This window comes from Lampetra fluviatilis, chromosome 22 (genome assembly GCF_964198595.1).
Source record: "Lampetra fluviatilis chromosome 22, kcLamFluv1.1, whole genome shotgun sequence".
NCBI classification, from domain to species: Eukaryota; Metazoa; Chordata; class Hyperoartia; order Petromyzontiformes; family Petromyzontidae; genus Lampetra; species Lampetra fluviatilis.
The window spans coordinates 7,209,932-7,233,083 of NC_136296.1; the positions used below are offsets into that span (position 1 = coordinate 7,209,932).

General features: G+C 50.0%; 1 protein-coding gene across 2 annotated transcripts; it reads right to left on the reverse strand.

Annotated features, from left to right (window-relative positions):
• Nucleotides 1-32: 32 nt before the first annotated feature.
• On the reverse strand, nucleotides 33-22,406 carry LOC144938480 (uncharacterized). 2 transcript variants are annotated; one of them, XM_078866331.1, is made up of 3 exons: nucleotides 22,305-22,406; nucleotides 18,587-19,061; nucleotides 33-1,842 (listed from the first exon to the last, which is right to left on the reverse strand). In XM_078866331.1, exons 2-3 carry the CDS (start codon nucleotides 18,734-18,736, stop codon nucleotides 565-567), a joined length of 1,428 nt encoding a protein of 475 aa, XP_078722457.1. In that variant the 5' UTR covers nucleotides 18,737-19,061; nucleotides 22,305-22,406; the 3' UTR covers nucleotides 33-564. The 2 variants fall into 2 exon arrangements, with proteins under 2 accessions (XP_078722457.1, XP_078722458.1); XM_078866332.1 differs by lacking the exon at nucleotides 22,305-22,406 and adding an exon at nucleotides 22,225-22,294.
• Nucleotides 22,407-23,152: the final 746 nt, after the last annotated feature.

The following is a 23,152-nucleotide window of genomic DNA, read 5'->3' on the forward strand; positions in this document are numbered from 1 at the left end:
GCATTATGGAAAAGCATGGCCCATCTCAATTGACCCTAATAAAGACGAAATGGACATTTTTCTCTTTCCGTGAACATGTCATTTGGGATCCGGTTACATAACACCACGGCGTGGTTGTAATCACTTTAAAATACTACGGAACATGTTTTGCAATGGGCAAATTGAGATATTGACCTGTAAAGTCATGCGGCCTTCAAAATCAAACGCATACGGATCGTTGTTCAGCCACTGGCGGCTGAAACCAGGGATCAACCCCATGACCCTCAGCGTTTCTGGGCTCAGTGCTGTGGATCATCCGTGCCACGTGACCACGTGCTGGTCGAATTCATCTACAGCAGCCCTCGCTCGTGCTCGCGTGCAAGAGGAACGCGAGATGCGGGCAAAAGTCAAAAGGTGACCTCAAAACAGAGAATGATTGAGCGGCGAACTTCCACAATGTCAGGCGGAGGGGGGGTGGGGAGAAGGATGGGGAGTAGGGCAGCATGGAGATGAATGAGAGGAGCAATGGGACAATGAATGTTGCCATGAGAAATAAATGAAAAATAAACTAAATAAATCCGCCAGCTACTGGGACGTGGCCGCGTTGGCCGCTATGAACCCGCCACGCCGATCGCTCTCGTCGGCGCGGACGGCCTCGACCTCGTCAGTCGACCGCTTGTATCGGATGAAGCCCCCGTAGCGCTTCTGCGCGGCGCTTCTGCGATCGCTCCGGCCGTCGTCGACTCCGCCGCCGCCGCCGCCCTCGCTCCTCTCCCCGTCGTAGCCGGCGCTCTCCGCCTCCGCCCCCTTGGCGAACCGCTGGAATCCCCCGTAGCGCCTCTCCCGCCCGTCGCCTTCCCCCGCCGCACCGTCGCCCCCCGCGGGCGCCCGGCTGTACCGCTGGAAGCCGCCGTACCTCTTCTGCAGGTCGCCCTTCCTGTAGCGGATGAAACCCCCGTAGCGCTTACGGAGGTCCGGCAAGTCGCCCTCGTCGTCTGCTCCCCACCCGGGCGCCTTGGCGTAGCGCAGGAAGCCGCCGTACCTCTTCTGCACGCCGCCCCTGTTGTAGCGGACGAAGCCGCCGTAGCGTTTGCGAGGTCCCGCCGCGTCTTCCTCCTCCTCCGCCTCGTCCGCGTCCTCCTCCTCCTCCTGCCGCTGCTGCTCCTCCTCCACGTCGATCGTCCCCGGGTCCTTGTCCGACTCCAGCGTCCTCTGGTATCTCATGAAGCCGGCGTAGCGCTTCTGCGGGCCGTCTTCGGGAGTCTCCGGGAGTCCTGGGGCGCCGCCGGCTCTTCCTCCCTGCGCGACGGTCGCCGCTCCTCCCCCCTCTGAGCTCTTCTCGAAGCGCAGGAAGCCCCCGTAGCGCCGGCGTCTGGAGGAGGAGGAGGAGGCATCGTCCTCTGCGCCACCGCCGCCGTCTCTTCTGCTGTAGCGCACAAAGCCCCCGTATCGCTTCCACAAGCCCGACGGTTCGGCGCGCTGCTGCTGCTGCTGAAGATTGTGATCCTCCTGCAGCTCGCTCGCTACGCGATACAGCAAGTGATTGAGAGCGCCCGCCAGCTCTTTGTCGTCGTCGCTGACACCACCGCCATCGCCACCACCACCACCACCGCCAGCAGCAGCAGCAGCGTCACCGCCATCTAGATCGTCGCCGTTACTCATGTAAGCGTCGCCCTCGTAATGGCCGTAGGTTCCGGCCACCGTCTCCTCCTCGTCGTCTCCGCCGCCGCCATTTCCCTCGCCGCCACCCGCCAGCAGATTGCCGGATGCCCCCGCGTGGGATCCATCGAGGCTGTTCTCCGGGCCGCAGCCGATCCACTCGAGCCCCTTGGCACGAGCTCCCTCGCATTGAAGGGCGCACACCTGCACGCATCCACAATGCCACCGTCTCGTCATTGCCATGTTCATCGTCGTCAACATCATCATCACAATCGTTTACTGTCGTTGTCATCGCCCGCATCATCACGATCACTCGCATCGTCATGGTCGTCTGTCGTCATCACCAATGTCTCCAACACGATCATCGTCATCATCATCACATACCTGTCAACCCATACGGTTTACCCCGTATTCTTGTGCAGGGAAATTGAGTTTTCAGGTCCATACGGCATACAGCCGTTTCAATACGGGTATGAACAAATTATATTTGTACTATGAGGCCTCCTTTACCAGTGGCAAAATATAGTAATAGGTTTTTACCCTTTAAACTGGTACAAAACTGACACCTTTATACAAGGCATCATGTTTGCAATAACCACAACACAAGCAGTCAAAATGCAAACAAAAAGAAACAACCAAGACAGCTTTTCTTAGAGCCTAGGCTCTAAGAAAAGCTGCCTTGGGTGTGGACCAATCAACTTCAAGGACAGTGCATATCATTATCATCATCATTAGAGTTGTTTCTTTTTGTTTGCATTTTGACTGCTTGTGTTGTGGTTATTGCAAACATGATGCCTTGTATAAAGGTGTCAGTTTTGTACCAGTTTAAAGGGTAAAAACCTATTACTTCTAAATTATATTTGTGTTTCTCCCTTGTGATGGGACTTTGTAGGATGAACGTTGAGATGTATAAGGGTACGGGTTGACTAATAATGTCCGAATTGGTCTGTAATCAGTTAGGGCACTGATAATGAGTTGACAGGTAAGCCATCATCATCATTGTGAGTGTCCATCACAGTCATTACCCCACACGAGCACTGCATCCTACTCCATCCATGCGTGTCTCTATCAGCAGCGGAGTTGCATTCGATTCAAATGTCGCTCCGTCGTTGATCGAGTTCAAGTGAAAGACCCTCAATGCAAGTGTTTACCCTGCTGAGGACAGAACCGGGGGACCAGAGGTCGCAACCGGGTATCCGATACCCGTACCCTACCCAATACCCGGCTACCCGTACCCGGCCAGGTACGGGTACGGGTAGCCGTTTGCGACCCTGGTGCGGCCGGGTATGGGTAGGCCGTGAGTCACTGGTGAGTAACCGTTTGTCACCCTGGTGCGGCCGGGTACGGGTAAGGAATCAAAACCCGTTTGCGACCTCTGCGGGAGACCCAATGCGACAGTAATTAACGGCACTAGTTGAAGTTGCAATAGTCACACGCTTTGTGCGTTTCTTGCAATGAGCAAGGATATCCTTACAAGTGTAATGGCCGACAAATGACCCCAAGCCAATATGCAGCCGAGCGGCTATTTGAAAATAAACGAAGGTCTCCGATTGGACGAAAGAGGCCTCCACGGAGATTGGTCGGGAGGGAGACTTTTTTAAGGGATTGGAGGAATAAGGGTTTGGACGAGAAAACGGGAAAAGAGAAAGGATCGGTGAGAGGGGAAGGACGGGAATTGGTTAAAGGTAAAACAAAAACAAGGACAAGAAGTAAACATGTGAATGTGTCGTTAAACCCGCCACCACCCGACACAGCCAACTAGTAAGGGTTTTCACGTAAACAGAACGTGCCAATTCGTCACTAGTACAGCACACCGGTGTGTTGGAGAGCCAAGCCACAAGATTTACAATCTGAGTACGACGTTTCACCAGTGATTGCAACTAGCTTCATCAGGCGACAGCCAGATTTGTGACAACCCTTACTAGTTGGCTGTGTCGGGTGGTGGCGGGTTTTAACGACACATTTATATATTTACGCGATCTAACACAAAAAAACGAAACCTCTATTATGGATGATATTGGTCGCGAAAGCCTACGTGTTAAAAAGGACAAGAAGGTTCGAGGAAAAGGGGGCTGGTGAATAAATAAGTCATATTAAAACTAAAACATTTATAACACGCTTTCATGAAATGTATCGTACTCGGAATGACAGAACTCCACGACTCCAGGAAGTGGCCCCGAAGCTTGCCGTAACGTAAGGGGACGTGGTCATTTACAGCCAACGTCAGTTGAGCGTGGACAATAAGACCCAAGCCGAAACGTAACATATAAAAAAGAATGCTTAAAAATAAAAAATAAAGTTATGATAGAATATAGTATTGTCATCAGTATGAAATAAGTATACCAAGTTTGCAGTCGATACCACATTGGGAAGTGGGTTAAAATTGAGTTACAAGATTTGAGGATACAACAACAACAGACAGAGTGAGTTAATAAAAAAAAAGCGCGTGTCATTAAACGGGGAGAGCACGAGGAGTGGAGAGGCTCAGAGGAGGAAAGTACGCGCTGGAAGAACAGAGGGAAGCCTCGGGTTCCTTATTGCGGCAGCGTCCAAATATCTTCTTACTAGTTTAACACGTAGGCTTTCGCGACCAATATGATTCATAATCAACGTTTTCGGGTGAAATCGCGTTATTTATAAATGTGTCGTAACCCTCCACCACCCGACACGGCTAATCAGCAAAAAGTGTCACGTTGACAAAAGACAAATAGTTCACTGCTTTAGCCCACCGGTGTGTTGAAGCGTGAAACCACAACATTTACAAAAAAAATTTGAGTACGACGTTTTGCTGGTAATTGCATCCAGCATCATCGGGCAATTCCGTCGTCCGAGTCGTTACGTAATGACGTCGAGAAATTAGACAAGTGGGAGAGGATTCCATTGTGGACCAGTGCAGGGGAAGAGACGTACAGAGGAGCAATGTGGCCCGCAGGGTTGGCGGTGGTTGAATACAACGCGGTGGATGAGACGAAACGACCAGATCTCTCCTTTACCGAGCCCTGGTTTTCGCAAACGCACCGCTCGCCCGCTCTCGCAGAGATAGGGGAGCGAGGAGGCACCACGGACGGGCGGCGAGCCGGCGCCAACAACTGCCCACGCTCTGCAGTCCTCTATATGTCGAGGTGCTACCGGAACAATTCCTGAGTGGTTCACAAGTGAGTAGGAAACTGGAGCTCGTGAAAAAAAAACTCCACGCACGTGACGGGGGAAACACTTTATCCGGATTGAAAACTTATTTTTTTAGAGCTGCTTTTGTGTGTTGAGTTTGTTATCCCCCCCCCCCCATTAGCACCGTTGTACGGTGCGTAAGAAGTTCAAAATACATGCTGTACATCTCATACCGCCAGACCAGGTGGGGGGGTATATGGCACCTCGACACCCACGGTAAATGGGAGTTTCGCGAAACGACCCTCGCCTTCCACACTGCTGGATTACGAGCGCGCATATAGCCGCCGCCACGGCGCGCTGGGTCACAGCAGCCAAATAAACCCGAGTTCGATCCCCTACCAGGGCTCAACATCAGTGACGAGTTGCCTCTGAAGCAGTGTTAGCTCTCCCCCCCACCCCTCCGCCTAAGGGCACTGACCAGCGTGGTGAAGTATGGTTAAAAACAATTCCCAAGACCCAAACGACGTGGAGAGAGACGCCTACATCCTAAGGGCTGTGTGTTAAAAGTAGCATGCAATGATTTACTTTAATGGAAACTGCTCGAGGCATGACGGGAACGAACCGGTGTTAAGTGTGTCTATGTACTGGTGTACTATCTGCATTGTCCACAGATGTTCACTGTGCAGCTTCACTGATCCAGCAACGTGGATAATGCCTTTAACTCGGTGGCTATGCGATGTTAACGACCTCGCCTGGTATGCAGGAGGCCGTGGGTTTGATCCCGACCCTGACGCCTGCTGTGTATGTGGAGTTTGCATGTCTCTCCGCGTGACCGCGTGGATTTTTCTCCAGGTTCCTCCGTTTTTTTCCACTCCGCATTAAGAATCAACGTGCACTTGGAGGATTTGGCTGCTGTAATTTTTCACATGACAATAAGCCATTTCGTTGGGCTATGCAATAGCCGGGTCAGTTCTGAAAAAAAAGAGCTGTACAGCTCAGTGGGCCTTACCTGGTACAATTCAGAGAATAGTCAAACAAAAACACATCTGGAAGTTCACCAGAACGATTGATTCAAGCAAGCCTCACTCCGCTCCACAGTTTGCTTGAATTGAATCAACGCTGCTGAAAGTACAGTACGCACTCTCAGAAGCAGATGGGGCCAGTGGGATGTATTGATGTGGAGAGACAGATAGATGATGATAAATTATGGCTGTTTCAGTGCTGTGAAGTTATGCGCCGGTTAACCGATAAATATCAATTATCCTAGTTCGCCGAATCACGTGTGTAAGCATCTATGCCTGTGGAATCGTACGTGTGTGCTGTGTGATGTGCTCGCTTGACCCTCTGCACACACTGGATGTCGCCAAATCCACCACAATGCAGAAATAACAAGTCAATACATTTCCTAAATCACAACTTCCTTAAATGGAAATATGTATATACAGTATCGGCAATTATTTTATATCCTCTTCCTTGTTTTATATGTTACTTTCAGGGCGGTGTTTTTTTGTTTTGTTAAAAAATGTGATGGATGATTATGTTTTGCTATGAATGCCACTGTGTTATTGACTTATGTGTCGAGTTGTTTGTTATTTTATTTCATCGACCAACTGCAGCCATTTGTCTCACGATGTTAAATAAAATAATCGATTTCTTAAACCGGTTTGTGACACCGACGAATCGCGAAAGGGCGAATCGTCGTGCGCATCAAAGGTTAGAAGAAGAAAAAAATCCAACTTCCACTCGATAATAATTAAAAAAAACAAATGTTTACCCATTTCGGAAAAAAAAACAGGTGTTAATATACTCTCAGGTTTTTTCGGTAAAGTCACGTAGGTAAAAATAAATAAAAATGTAATACAAATAATAATAGAAATAAAAAATATATTTTATTTCTATTATTATTAATAAATCAAAAATATAATAGAAAAAATAATAGAAATAAAAAATATATTTTATTTCTATTATTATTAATATTATATTTTTACTTATTTTTACCCACGTGACTTTACCGAAAAATCCTAAGAGTCACGAAAGCTTCAAATCTAGGTGTTAATATGTTGAAGCACCAAATCGACACCTACTGCAACACATCAAGTCTGCATTAACCACACACTTCGCCTGTAATCAAACGTGCACGAAAACGTGAGCTGACAATGTATCGGCATTTCGATTTAAAGCTTTCGTGACTGCAGGGATTCATCTTCTTGGTTCTTTCGGTAAAGTCACGTAGAATGGAAAAAATAAAATAATAAAAATAAAACATAATAAAATAATTCTCACGACGTTTTTCGGCCACAACGTAAGCAGCCGTCCTCAGGTGAAGAACAGGTCTTCGAGAAGACAGCCACAATGCAAGCAGCCGTCCTCAGGTGGAGAACAGGTCTGTCGAGAAGACTGTCGACAGACCTGTTCTTCACCTGAGAACGGCTGCTTGCGTTGTGGCCGAAACGTCGTGAGAATTATCTTATTATGTTTTATTATTTTATTATTTCCATTCTACGTGACTTTACCGAAAGAACCAAGAAGATGTATCGGCATTGTCCGTGGAACTGATTGTCCTGCGCCAGAGACAGCCTCCTCCGTGTACGTGTCTCACCAAAACCTCCCACCAGGCGGCGCTGCTGACCACACGATGGCTCCAAGGCAAAGACAAAGATGCGCGCGAACACAGGGAGAACACGCAAACTCCAAATATACAGCAGCAGCAGGCGTCAGCGTCGGGATCGAAGGCACGGTACTCCTGTATACCTGGCGAGGTGGGTGACATCTCGCCACCGGTGACGTTCGCTTGTGTTTGGAACCAAGGTGAACTTACAAACAAGGCAGTGTGATGTATTTGTTACTGGCGCAATTCACAATGCGCTTCTAACCCAGGAACGTATCAGTGGGCCTCGATATTATCTTTGAGGAGGGTCCTGCCTCGAGCTGTTTGGCCGATTACGCGATGATGTGGTGCTAAGGAAAGGAAGCTGGCGTACACTGTTACAGCTCACCGTGGTGTACGAGGGGACTGCACTCGATATCCACACCGATGGAATCAATCATCTGTTGCTTGCACTATCAGCTGGCCACCTTTGAGCCCGACTCTATAACACCTATTATACCCAGGCAGCCAGTATTAATCACGCCCCAGACAGCCAGTACTAATCACGCTAAATAATAATGATAATCCTATTATTGTTTAAACTTGTACCACGCCACACGCGATTCGCTCGCTGTCAAGCACAGGACGACTCAGCGGCGCGAAGAGGAACCACCGACAGGCAGGAAGGCAGCCACGTGATGAGATGGTGCCAACATTTACTCAAGCTTTGCGGTCCTCTACACATCAAGATGTTATCGGACAATTCAACCCGAGCATCAGGATAAAACTGGCGCGTGCGCTGTGCCGTATTCCCTCGTTATTCGCGAACTTGCTAACCGCGATTTTTGGCTATTCCCGAATCTGGAATATCGCTATTTCAAAAAGCAAATCGTTTAAATACAATTTTTGTTCGTATGCGCCACAAAAAACCAAAAGCGATTTTCTTTGCCGCGGGATTTTTCTTTTTTACACAGTTACCGGTAATACAACAAAAAAAACCGCACACGATTTTAACCCGAGCACTTTCCCCTGCCAATGAATGAAAGCCATCTCTCTGTCGAATCCAAATTCTGCGGACAGCTGTGAGATTATTCCAGCGTCACCTTCGGCACGTTGGCGGAATTCACGACGCCTGTTTCGGCACGTGGCAAATTCAACTGACAGAGAGAGAGCGGCTCCCGGCTCGAGCGAACATCGGGCAGCCTAGCAGCTCGCGTTGTTCGCCACCCTGCGCCAACGGTGTCAGCCGTCGAGTGCCTTAGGCCAGTGGGGGGGGGGGCAACCTGTAACAGACCAAGAGCCAACATCTACCCGTGAGTTCTGCAAAAGAGGAAAGTGTGTATATGTAATATATGTGTATATCTTCTTGGTTCTTTCGGTAAAGTCACGTAGAATGGAAATAATAAAATAAAAAAATAAAAACATAATTATTATGTTTTATTTTAGTTATTTTATTATAAATAAAACATCATTATTATGTTTTATTTTTATTATTTTATTATAAATAAAACATCATTATTATGTTTTATTTTTATTATTTTATTATTTCCATTCTACGTGACTTTACCGAAAGAACCAAGAAGATGAATCCCTGCAGTCACGAAAGCTTTAAATCGAAATACGTGTATATGTTGACAAATTTTCGCACAGCACGGGATACGTTCATCACACTGGTCAACAACAACAAAAAATTCTGGCCTGGACTTTTGCAGCTGTTTTAGACTAATTTCAGGGCGCTGATTCCAAATCTGATCTCAGATTTGCTCTTCCGCATCGCATTTTTATGCTATCGGCATACCCCACTTTCATTTATTTTACCCGAAATTAACTCTGTCACTTATGATTGCAAGTTGTTGCGAGTCAGTGACTGCTTTAGTGTTAAAATACGGTGCTGTATTTTTAGGAAAGTGTGTTTATAATATAATTTTATGTTAATATCCACATTTATTTAATATTTTTCTTCTGCAGTTTTTATTGAAAATGCAATATTCGATATCTCAAAAACCTGATGTGATAGACGAAAACTGATGCCAGATTTGGAATCAGCACCCCAAAATTACCTTGAAACCGTTGGAATACCTTATGCTAGAAAAAGTGTGTTGACCAGTGTTACTCTTTGCTACCGCTGTTGTGACAGTGTGTCCTACGTTATGACCCCTTCGACAGAGCCGCGTGAGGTGGATTATAGAGCCGGATGCGGCTCGGGAGACGCCGGTTGGCCAACGCCGGTGTAGGAGGTGTATGGGGTCGTCCATAAATGACGTCACGCGATTTTGGACGATTTTTGACCCCCCCCCCTCGTCACACGGCGTCACAAAAAGTCAGACTCCCCCCCTTAAATGTGACGTCACAAAGCTCCCCCCCCCCCCTCAAATGTGACGTCACAAAGCTCCCCCTCCCCCCCAAAAAAAAAACACGCTTCAAATCTCTTTAAACTATTGTCATTGTGGTGCGTGTTTAACGTGGCGCTGCACTCTGATGTTGTAGGAGAAAACATTTATTTTAAAAAGTCTATTTAATTAAGTAGAACGTGTTGTCTATATTTATTCAAAGTTGCGCATTTTGACGTGACGTCACATTTCTCAACGCCCCCCCCTAAGTGCGTGACGTCATTTATGGACGGCCTCTAACTGCGCCAGGGCTCACAGGCGCTGAGCTCCGAAGAGGGAGGGCGGGAGAGGGGATGGCGGTGGCAGGGGGGGGGAGATTGGAGAGAGTGGTCCCCTTTATATATTCCTTACACTCGGGACCATGCCAACTACACTACGCCACTGGCCAAAGTGGTGAAGAAATACAAATTGCGATGGCAGTGACCGGCCTATTGGACAAAAATGACATTTGATGTGGAAGCTTGCGTCGCTTGTGAGTTCACTGGGCAGAACTTGGGCTGTTTCGGTATGAAACATTCACGGTGTGTGTGTGTGTGCGGGCGTGGTGCCGACCACCACATGCCCTCGTGTGCCGTGCCGGCTGACAGCACTCAGATTCTCGATAACAGCACTTGCCCCAACAGTATGTAACGGCTATACGAGGGATCTTTGTCTTTGTTTGTCAGCACGGAGATGCGTGCAATGTGCCATGACGGGTCCACATCACGCCAGGACCTATCGTGAGATTGGGAGGATGACTTTTGTCCTCTCCGAGAAAACTTCACATTGAGTCACGACATCGGCACGCCGACACGGACATCACCGCTGCATTGCCTCTAAATACCAAATCTCCGTGGCAGTTCAGCTGTTAGACTTCCTTCGTATCCGCTTAGATCAGGTGGTGCGCGATACGGTGAATCGCAATCCACGAGTGGATCGCAAGCGATGTCGTTGTTGTTGTTGTGGATCTCAGAACAAATGAGAACAAACAGCGGTGGCGTGTCATGATCCGGTGAATTCGGCGACATCAGGGGCTCGGAGGGGCAGTGGGGTCGGACAAACTCTTGCGTTGCCTCCCAAAATTGGCCCACGGATAGCGGGCGACGTTCACGCCGTCTGGCGGCCCCGTCACCTGTCACCTACTCACGGCCAAGTTACTAATATAATGAGCCAAGAATGTGTGTGTGTGTGTGTCTCGCGCGTGACGTCACTCCACATGAGCCCCCCGCCCCCCTCATTAATTTGATACGTTTTTTGGTTTGGCCATGTTTGTTTGTTGTAGTACAGAGTTAGACTGATGGCCTTAATCTAAGTTGTCTTGTGGTTGTTGTTGTTGTTTGACTTGCATCCCACTGGGATTTTTGCACATTTTTGTGTACGGTGCTTTTTCTGCAATATTTGACTGTCTTTTCTTGGATTTTCTGTTTGCACTCAGTCACATATTCACTTTAAGATATTTTTTGTTCATGTTTTTGTTTTTTGTTTGTTGCGGTTGCATCCGATTCAAGAGCCGAATGGCTCACAGGGCTATATCTAATAAATAAACTTGAACTTGATTAATAATCATGAGCGGGTGACATCACTCCACATGCCGCACCCCTCCCCAATAACCATGAGTGGGTGACGTCACGCCACATGGGGCAACCCCCCCCCACCCCTCCCCACATTAACAATCACGAGCAGAACAATTTTTCTATTGAATATTTCAGATGTACTGCGATACACACCGCGTTCTCGGACGGGCAAACAAGCTGGTTGTGAACAACAGCCACGCGCTGTGGGCACTGCGGAGTCTCCCAAGACACGCGGTGAGGAGGAGAGGAGAGGGGGGGACACGGGGCAGAGACGAGGCCACGCCGTCGGTCAAGGGGGCGTTCCGTCGTTACGCACGAACCCGCTGTCCGCGATGTTTGGCTATCCGCGAATCGCATCTGGAACCCTACACGACGACTGCATCGAGAGAGAGCTTCGTCAATCCACTGCTGGACGAAAGGCCTCCCCACGGATATGGGGGTTTGTTTGACCCATAATTCACCACGCCCTCTCGGTGAAGAGGCACATGCCAAAAAGCACGACAGATATCACTCGCCAGCTCCGTAAAACATGTTTTTAAATCCTTTATATTAAGTTCACTTGCGCGCTTGCTTGCTTGCTTACGACCGTGCAAATCTTTTGGTCGTTTTTTAACCCACTTCCCGTGATCCAATCGAGCTGACATTTTCCACACAGACTCGTAGTGCGTGACAATTAATGTTCGTGAAAATTTTTTCCCAAAATTGTACACTTTTTAGGACAAAAATATTATATTTAATTACCAATTGCTTAATGGTGCCATGCAATCATCTGACCCATAGGTGGCAGCCATCTCAAGCCAGAGGACGAGAGGACTCTAGCCGCCACGCATATAAAGGATTTATAGTGAAAAAATTTGTTTTTTACGGGTTATACTTGTTATATTACCAAGTAAGGCCCACTGAGCTGTATAGCTCGTTTTTTTAGAAGCGACCTGGCCACAGATGGTAGCTCAACGAAGTGGCTTATCACGTGCGGAAATGTATAGCAGCCAAATGCTCTGAATGCGTGTTTTGTAAATATGCAGGGGAAAACCGGAGGACCCGGAAGAAAAAAAAACACGCGACCACGGGGAGAGAGACATGCCAACTCCAAATATACAGCAGCAGGCGTCAGGATCAGGATAGAACCCACGACCTCCTGTATACCTGGCGAGCTAGTTAACACATCGCCACCGTGGCGGCCCCGTTAGCCGTAGCCGTGAATTGTAATCAGGTTGCCAGGCTGTTCATGACGTGCGCGAACCGCATTCAACACAGCTCCCTCCACCTCACTTCACGCCGGACTAAAACAAACAAAAAACTCACTCACAAACTAACCCCACATCCCAAACAAGGAAACGTAAGCGAGGTAGAGGTGCAGCCCTGCAATTGCCATGCTCACGCGACTGCTGGCGGCAGCGGGGCCCCCGCTGGAGGGAGCTCGCCCTCAGAGTACAATCAGCTGATTAGCTGCAAGGTCCGCTGGCCACTGGCCGCCCTTGGTGGCCTTTAGTGCGGCCTCTGGCGTGCGGGCCCCGACAATACACAACAATGAGACATCTCCTTTACCAGTGGCAAAATATAGTAATAGGTTTTTACCCTTTCAACTGGTACAAAAACTGACATCTTTATACAAGGCATCATGTTTGCAATAACCACAACACAAGCAGTCAAAATGCAAACAAAAAGAAACAACTCTGATGATGATAATTAATGTAATGCACCAATGGAGACTAGTCTCTAAGAAAAACTGTCTCGGGTGTGGACCAATCAACTTCAAGGACAGTGCATATCATTAACATCATCAGAGTTGTTTCTTTTTGTTTGCATTTTGACTGCTTGTGTTGTGGTTATTGCAAACATGATGCCTTGTATAAAGGTGTCAGTTTTTGTACCAGTTGAAAGGGTAAAAACCTGTTACTATATTTTGCCACTGGTAAAGGAGGTCTCAGAGAGCACTCTCTTAGATAAATAATTATAATAATGATGATGCTTGAGAGAGCCACGTCTCAAGAGGGTAATCTCGGCCTCCACGCTTCCTCCTGAAAAGGAGTCTTGAGACTCGGTGAAGACATCCGTTCTCTCTAAAGGTTGTATCCATACCCATCGTGAAATTATATTCGATGACATGACTGCGGTACGATAGATAAGACATATTCCCTGGGCCTCTCTCTCCTTGTTTAGAGACGTATGTGTTCTCGCTTGGTTGTAAAGTATCCCATTGATTTATCGGCTGATTATTCACACGCTATCGGTCACACGCGTTCAATTGTTCGAGGCCAATTAAGTAATAATGCACTCCCGAGTTTCCGCTGCAGACACCACGGTTACTTATGAAGTATGCATTGCGTTGTCGAACACCGATTACAAACCCTACGCCCGGCCGTCTTTGTTTCCCCAGCGTTTGCGTTTGCCACGCTCTGTCAGGTAATATCGTCACGCTGAATAGGGGCTCGATAATAAGCGCCTGGGATAGCCATCGAACGGTCACCGCATCGCGCGCTTGCAGATGCGCTTCTGCGGCCGTCTGGAACGCTCTTCCTTCGGATACGGGGAAGCCACTGGAGCTATGCACTTTTAAATCATCATCCAGATTGAAAACTAATTTCTTGAGAACTTCTTTTTGGGGTTTAGTTTGTTTCCCGTGCCTCGCACTTCGCTCCGATTGGCACGGTTGGCTACGTACGGCGCGAACGAAGTTTACCATACAATGATAAGGTGTGCAAACATCTGTGAAAAGAAAGGTGGCCGGGCGTGGATCTGGCGACCCTACCCCTAGCCAAGAGCCTGGCTTGCCCCATCACATTCCCCGAACGCGACGCACTGCACAACAACGCGAATGCCAATTCGTATTTGAAAATAGCACGTGCCTGTCCCCCTCCCCCCTCCCCCTGTTAGCGAGCACCTATGAAGGCCGGCACGGCACACGAGGGGGTGGGTGGCCAGCACCACGGCCGGTCGCGCTTTTATCCCCTTAGTGGCGATGTTTGCACACCGCACCGGATACTCATTTGAGGCCGAGTCGACCTAGGGGAGGCCCAGGACCGGCGCCGATTATCGTCACTGGTGTGGGCCGTGAGCGGGAATCGAACTCGGGTCTCCGGGTTCGTGGCGCGGCGCGCGCTAATCGCTCACCCACAATCGATGCACGACACAACAATCCACAGCACACCCAGTGCCGGATTAAGCTAGTGCGAGGCCTGTAGAACATGTTATAACGGGGCCCTAAATAAATAAATAAACACGCAAATATTAAAACACAATTGTTTTACTTGCATAGTAAAGTAATTGCATTTTTTCATTAGCTATCCAGCGAGATAATACGACAAATCGCTAACCTAAAACACCCAGTCGTTCATAAAAGTTGAAGGCGGTATAGTACTATAGTAATAGAGCAAGTGCAGAATCACTGAACCGGCATTGCTAGCTTGAAAGCATTTAGCGCGGGGCCATTGAAAGTGCGGGGCCCGTAGTTACATGTGCAGATACTTTTGCTACTGGGACAATCCGGCAAGTGAGCACAACCCACAGACCACTTCCCAGCGAGTGGCATTACAATGAGGTGCTCGCCGGCGAGCTGCATACGCGTGGGGACGACCGCCGCGTGACGTTCACGCGGCCCTTCTCTCAATGTCACTTACATTGAGAGCGATGTTTTTGAGTTCCCACCCCCACACACGCACACACAAACTCTCTCTCTCTCCCGCCCGCCCACTGAAACATTTCTTGCCAAATTAAATTCGCAACCACCCTCCCCCCCACCTCTCTCTCTCCTCCTCATTCGCCTCTTCCGTTGATTGCGCACAGCGCTGTAATTTACGGGCCAGACGCGGACCGAACCGAGTTCATAATGCAGCCGGAGGAGTGTCGCGCAAAGCATATCGAGTAATCGCCGCCACCTGCCAATTAAGCAAATTGCCTCCGACGGTAAGCGCGCACAAGCCTCTGCGCGCGGATGGCCGTCCTGTTCTTGTTGGTGTTGTTATCAAAAGGGTGGTCGGCACGTCTCGACTACCATACCGTGCCAGTCGACATCCATTCTAAGAGCAGTGGCTATAGCCACGCTTGCACTGGAACGCAGCGTTCACGCCGCGTGACCCAAGGTCCCTCCCCGTCTAGTTTCCGATCCTGCCTAAAGGCTCACCTCTGGTCCATCTTTTCCTCCACCCCGAGGCACCCACCGTAATTCCCGTACCCACTGACTGCTGTCCCAGTGCCGGATTATCACAATAGCATGCTACGGGCCCCGCACTTTCAAGGGCCCCGCGCTAAACGCTTTCAATCTATCAATTCCGGTTCAGTGATTCTGCACTTGCTCTATTACTATAGTACTACACTGCCTTCAACTTTTATGAACGACTGGGTGTTTAAGGTTAGCGATTTGTCGTAGTATCTGGCTGTATATCAAATGAAAAAAGACAATTGCTTTACTATGCAAATTAAACATTTGTGTTTTAATATTTATATTTTACTTTTTTTATTTAGGGCCCCTTTATAACATATGCTACAAGCCCCGCACTAACTTAATCCGGCACTGCTCCGTCCCTCGTACGCCATCCCTTTTCACCGTATCACGTTCAGCTACCCTCATTGTACCACTCGCAACCCTGTAAGGCGCCTTGGATAAATGCGCTTTATATAAATATGATATAAGGCAACCTCTCCAACGTCCCGATTAGCCAGCATCATCATCTACGACTGCCGCTGCTGCTGCTTCTCAATGAAGATCGTCCCTTGGTTGAGCGCGCTGAAGCGCAGCGCAGTTCATCGAAGAAGGGATGATCTCACCCTACCTCCGCCGTTGTCGGTCATGGGAGTTATTTAACTGGACTCTATCACCGTGTGTGACCGCACTCGATATCACGATGTATGACAGTAATCTTTCAGATGCCTGACCGTGCTCGATATCACGATGTTTGATCGTGCTCTCTCACGAAGCATGACCGCACTCTATCACGATGTTTGGTGATTCCGGAGGGTCGAGATGATGTTGAGATCCGTAATGACACCACCTCCGTGTTGTATGTTACGCTCTGACAAAAAGACCGTGCTCTCGTATTCAAATAATGCCTGTAAAGTGGCGTTAATGGCAGGTAACAGTGCTGTTTGTGCGATTCTATCGATTGTCTTGGTGTGGTGGTCTGAGACTCGTTCTTGTTGTTGTCTGCCTTGCCCAAGCATGCAGTTAGTGTTGAAAAATCGGACTTATATACTCTCATTTGATTTGTTTACATTAAGTGACTTGCTTACTATTATTTTCTCTATTCTGCCCTCCCCAACGTGTCTTTGCACTGATTGTTGTTGTGACTTGCTGAGCCGCCCCCACTGGACATCTGTGAAAAAGAGCTTCATAGCTCATCGGATTCCGACAATCTAAAACACATTGTCCTGCGAAGGGAGCTGGTAGGAACGTTGGGTTGCTCGGTCAATGGCCAGGGTCAACGGCGGCGTGGTGTATTCCGTAAATATGCCCGACTGTGAGGGTGGGCACAAGCCGGCGTGAGTAGGTTAAACGTTGAGTTTTATAAGGGCACCATGGGGTGACCAGCCCCTCCCCAACCAGCCCCACCCCTCCCACCCCCACCCAGCCCCACCCTCCAAACCCAGCCCCTCCCCACCCTCCCCACTCAGCCCCTTCCCACCCTCCCCACCCTCCCCACCCAGCCCTTCCCCACCCTCCCCTCCCCACCCAGCCGCTCCCTCCCCACCCAGCCCCTCCCTGCACGACGGACGGACACAATAATCCCCTGTGGGCTGGTGTAACCAGGAGGTTCCTACCAGTATAAACATTCAAAATTCTGAAATAAATCTACAATCACTGTTTATTTCGTACGAAGTGATAAAAAACGGTACTTCACTGACCCCCAAAACTGACGATGGGCAGAGATGAAAATTCAAATGCGATTTTGGATTTTAACTTTTAACAAAAAGACTCAAAGCTGCCTAATCATAGCAGGCACTCAACCAGGTCCAATAAATACATTTAATTGCACGAGGTCACATTGTTTTTATGACACCGAGTCTCAAAATAATGTTCAAGAGGGTCCTGCACTGAGATGTCTGTCCTGTATGCCGTGCGTGCGAGGGATCCCGAGTAATTCGGAGGAAACCCACGACGCCTATCATGGGATGAATTTGCACAGCTCCGCACAGACGGGTTCATGAAACCCACTTGCTGTACTGCCATTACAACTCACATCATCATCATCAAACTATCCGCCTCGTAGCCGAGCGGGTTCGGGAGTTTCACAAATGTCAACGTGATGTACCAAATTTTGCCTCCAAAGCACTGCATCGAGACCAGCGCTTTGTGTTGAGAACGCGATAGTGGTAGCTGTGAGTGGTAGTGGTAGCTAACTATGCATCGAATCATCGATTAACATCGATTCTTAAGCTCCGGATACATCCATCAAAGCGCGTGTGTAATCATTGATGGGGGTTTTTCTGATTATTATACGCAGTCTTTAAAGGGTTTACGTGATCCCCTGCAGCCACTAGAGGCCGCTACGGTCATCCTGATGTTACAAACATAATGACGATGCATTGAAATGTCGGTTCGTGTGTGTGGGGGGGGCGGTGTTAATCCTTACACCCACAGGTACCGTGTTGTCCGGATTATAAGACGCATGCTCTCTGTATTGTAAAGCAAACGATGGGGCGGTGCGTCTTATAATCCGGTCGTTGCGGGTCTTTGACATCAGATTTTGCGTAACTTTATTGACAGCGGACACGCGCGTTCGGGGTTCGCGTTGCTCTCTGGCGCGTGGTAACTCGCGCGCGTGAACTGCGGGAGCGGTGGCGTGGTGCTTAGCGCACTGCGCTACGAAACCCGCCACCCGCCTTGTGCGAATCCCGCTCACGACCAACAGAAGTGCCGAATATCCGAAAATGTTACGGGCTTTTCCCCCCTAGGTCTACTCAGCCTGAAATAAGTAACCTGGTGCGGTGTGTAAATGTCAGCATAGGGACGGGAGTAAGCGGGGGAGGGGAGCACGGGGGAGACAAAGACGGCCGCGTAGTGATGTTGGCCAACCTCACTACCCCCACCGTGCCCCTTCGTAGGTGCTCGCTAACAGACACCGCTTTCTGCCCTCCAACAGTCTGTTCGGGGCCTGTTTCGGTAGCGGTGTAGGGGAGGAGGGGAGGGGGGGAATCTGCGTCTTTGTGAATCTCTGTTTGTCCCTAGCTGCGCGCGCGTGAGTGCGCGCGCGTAAGTGCGCGCGCGTGAGTGCGCGCGAGTGTGCGCTCGCGCGAGTGCGCGCGCGTGCCGTGCGCGCGAGAGTGAGTGCGCTCGCGCGAGTGCGTGCGCGCGCGTGCGCTGCGGGACTCACCAGGGCGCTCAGGTTGAGGGTGCGGGCGTGCGGCAGCCGCAGGCACCCGGCGCACTCGTCGCGACACATCGGGGCCGCGTGTCGCTGCAGGGCGCCCGCGCCGCCGCACAGACACAGCAGCAGCATGAGCGAGAACGCACCCCGCCACATGATCGCCCAGCGACTTGTATCACCCCCCCCCCCCACACCGCCGATGGAGCAGAGACTGGTGAGCGGTAGGGGTCGAACCGGGGTCGCGCAGGGGAGAGGGGAGTTCGCTTTGACTTCGCGGAGGTGGTCACTCGCTGCTCGCTGTCTCGGCGCGTCTCTGGTGCCGAGTCAGGGACTCCTCTCCGCTCCTCCCCGCGCGTCGACCTCGACTCGCTTGGGGGATTTCGTTCCCTGCGCTTTCTTCAAGGATGAGCTCAGCAGACTGCAGAGGAGGGTAATAAGCGGGCGGGCGGACGGTCGGACGGACGGATGGGGATGCTTGATTCTGGTTAAACACACGGACGCAGAGACACGCAGAGGGACAGAAAGTTATGCGCGGAGATGAACGGACGCTGAGGACAAACAGGATACACGGACAGGCAAGACGTCAGATGAACGGGACGCATCACTCGACAGACAGACGCTTAGGACCAGACATATAGACAAACACAATACAGACAGCCGTGTAGATATGCAGGCCGACTGACAGACAGCCAAGACGACAGACGGACAGACAGACACAGTCAGTAAGACATGCGCCGCTAATTTAATGTATCAGTCTAAACGGTAGCCAAGCGACATCATCACTCTTGCACACGTGTAGCCGCTCGTGCGTAAGTTGCGAAAGGGGACCCATCAAAGCAAGAGTCAGTGGCAGGATATTTGCACGCGAACACATTAAAAAACAAAGACCCCCCGTATAGCCTTTACAAACAGTTGGGGAAAGTGCTGTGAGCGAGCAGGGGGTGGGTGGCCAGCACAGCGCACGGCCACCTTTGTCTCCCCAATGTCGATGTTCATACCAGGTATTAATTTCATTATGAGTCGACCTATCGGTGGCACAGAACCGGTTCAGATATTCGCCACTGATGTGGGCAGTGAACGGGAATCGGACTCGGGTCGTCAGCTTTCGTAGCGCAGCGCGCCAATCACTACACCACCGCTCCCCATCACGCGCACACGCGCACACGCACACACGCAGTCACACATTGATCAAACACTAGATAAGGTAAAGCGAGCGCGTTTGGTATCAAGTTCCTCGCCCACACAAGTGCACTCGGCACCAATTAATATCCCGAATCAATCAAATTCACCGTGGCTTCTGATATTCATATCGACGGAGCCGCTAACGTGACGTGAGGTAATGCGTAAAAGGCGCTGATCATAGCGAGATGTGACTCCCCCCCCCCCCCGACTCGCTCACGAGACATCTCCTCGGAGCGGCTTGCACGAGGCGACATTACTGCCCTATTTAGGCGACACACCACTGTTCGAACCTTATTGCCGCGTTTTCTCTAAGCGAGCAGACTCATAGTTATCGCTACGTAAACGTCCGTTCGAGAACATATCTTGAATGTTTTAATTCATGATAACTACACCCCCCACCCCGCCCCTTCACCGCACCGCCCCCTGCAAAACTCACCACACGCCTCACCACCGAATAGCAATTCACAGATCTGCGGTAGATTTTTCTCGGGGCATGATTGTCTGGCAGCGGACTGCTTAAAACCCGCGTTTTTAAAAATGTAAATGAACGTGATTGACACGCTACGTCCCAGCGCGATTTGCGCGTTAGGTCAACAAATCCCCGTAACAACACGGACGGCTCTCCTTAACGGATTGGTTTTTTGCGACCTGTGTGGACAGAACCCAATACGAATAATGCGTCACCGTATCGGAACCATAAACACAAACAAGATAGCGCTCTGCTGCGTTGGAACGAGAAGGCGAGGGCGTTAGAATGAGCGCGCGCGTGCGCTCGGCGAAGTCCATGCGCGCTATTTCTTTGCGCAGTGTAATCACCGAACAAGGACAGCGTTTTATGCGTTTGTGTGATAGCTAAACACAGACATTGGTCAGCGGCCTGAACACGAAGACGTATTGAAAATACGCGTTTTGCCTACAATCGCGCCTTTACGACGCAGCGATGTATTTATTCCCAGGCTGGCAGGGGGGAGGAGGAGGGGGGGAGCGCATATGATAAAAAAAAACGTATACAGCAGGCACACGTCGACGGAAGTAGCGTGGCCGCGAACGAGGACATGGCGAGATCACAAATCCTCTTGGTTCTTTTGGTAAAGCCACGTAAAAGGGAAATAATAAAAGAAAACATAATAAAATACAATTCTCACGACGTTTCGGCCACAACGCAAGCAGCCGTCTACGTGACTTTACCGAAAGAACCAAGAAGATGAATCCCTGCAGTCACGAAAGCTTTAAATCGAAAGAGATCACCAATCTCAGCGGGTTCTCTCGCCAAGTTAATGTTCGGCTCAAATACAGTCACCGAGGTGGTCAGGGCTGGGAGTGGTTGTTTGAGATCGGAGGACATCTCGCGATGACTGCCGCTCAAAGAAACGGAGACGCGCCAGTGCAGCAGCGGCTCGTGCACAGCGGGAGGCTGCTGTTGTTGTTGTTTAAATTGTGTCCGGTGCAATTTGCATTCGTGATGCGTTAAAGACACGGAGGGAAGGAAAGGCAACGGATGACTGAATGAGTGAGAGATTGCGAGCCGGGTTTAATTTGTTAGCACGGAATGAAAATCGCGATTTATCGTTGCGGCACGCGGCTCAAGATGATTTTACTCGGCAGTGGAAAGCGACCCCCCTTCGTGTTCATCCGCGCGAAATGCAGAACGTTGACGATCATCACTCATTGAAGTCATTTTGTTAATAGCACCACGGTGGTGGTGAGCTACGATAGTTTTGAGTCAAGGACACAATACGTTATCGACAAACGTTCCACTTTAATCATCTACATCAAATGTCGGTAACCAAAATAACAAGAAGAGTAAAAATTTTTTTGGGGGGGGGGGAATCGGTGAAAAAAATATTTAGACCCCCAATCATTCAAGAGCCCCAATGCTTGTGAACCACGTCACAAAGCAGTCCTTAAAGAGCCGCAGGTTGCCGAGCCCTGATCTAAATGATCACGATCCTCGCCACTGAAGTGACCAGAGCGGTCATCGCAACCGCCTCCAACATCGTTATCGCGGTAGAGTTAGCGGTAACCCCCCCCACCCCCCCATCGTAATCACCATCAACTTAATTTCGCTCTTCCGACTTCGCCAACAAACAACAATTTGTCAGCAGCAAGCATTCATTGTATTGCATCCGCCCCCCCGCGAAATGTGCGCGCGTTACAAAGAGCTTCATCATTATTGTGAAGTTGTTTATGCCGTAAGCATCGGTGAATATCCCTGACGCTGCCCATCGGCGCCACCATCGTCACGGTCGTCGTCTGCGCAATGACGAAAACGAAATTAACTCGACCATTATGCGTCTACGATAGTCCGTGGATTATGGGTCATCTTGCCAACAAAGAACCGTGCACTGCTAGCAACACTTACAACACCACATCGTCAGCATCATCCTCATCACTTACAAACAAACAATTACACAACGCTATTAACGCCACCGCCGCCACCGCCATCATCAACATCATCCTGCCTGTGAGTTGACGGTTCCAGGAGCTGCTCGAGCGAGCGGAGACCCATACCAGACCACGCCGCACCGGACCAAACCCGTACCTGACCCGCGCCAGTCCTGGGCTCGCTGCGTCCACTCCACGAGCGAACCCCATTTATAGAGACGGAGCCAGGAGGAGGAGGCGTGGGTGGGTGGGTGCGCGCGTGCACGTGTGAGTGCGTGGAGCGCGCGCGCGCGCGCGTGCCCCCTCCCCTCGCCTTGTTATCTGGGATGCGCGAATGTGAGTGAGTATGGGGAGCGGTGGCGCAGTGGTTAGCGCGCCGCGACACGGATAAACCTGACGACCCGAGTCCGATTTTCCGTTCGCGGACAAAAATCGGTGACGAATATCTCAACTGGGTCTGTGCCACCGTTAGGTCAATTCATAATTCAACGAATACCATTTGCGGTGTATACACATCGGCAGCAGGGAGACAAAGGCGGTCGGGTGTGGTGCCTGCCACCCACTCCCTCGTGTGCCGTGCCGGCTTTCATAGATGCTCGCTAACGGCACTTGACCCAACCGTCTGTTAAGGCTATAGGGGTGGGGGGGATCTTTGTCTTTGTTTCTGAGTGTACGAGAGCGATGAGCGGTGGCGCAGTGGTTTGCGCATTGCGCTACAAACCACACTTCTAAACACGACGATCAGCTTGAGTTCTATTCCCGGGCCACGGCTAGCATCACTGCGACGTTTAGAACGGATTCCCAAGCCTCGCTCTAGGTCAGCTCGGCCTGAATACAGTACCCGTTGCTGTAAAAATAAAAATATAAAATATATATAATCAAGCCACAGAAGAGCAAAACCCGGCCCTAAACGAGTATTCTAGATTTGAAGCTTTCGTGACTGCAAGGATTCATACTCTTAGTTTTTTCGGTAAAGTCACGTAGGTAAAAAAATGAAATTAAAAA

Coding starts and splice junctions, on each gene's coding strand:
- LOC144938480 (XM_078866331.1), bottom strand. CDS start 18,736: ATGTGGCGGGGTGCGTTCTCGCTCATGCTGCTGCTGTGTCTGTGCGGC. Junction 1,843..18,586: donor CCCTCAACCTGAGCGCCCTG/GTGAGTCCCGCA, acceptor GGATGCGTGCAG/GTGTGCGCCCTTCAATGCGA.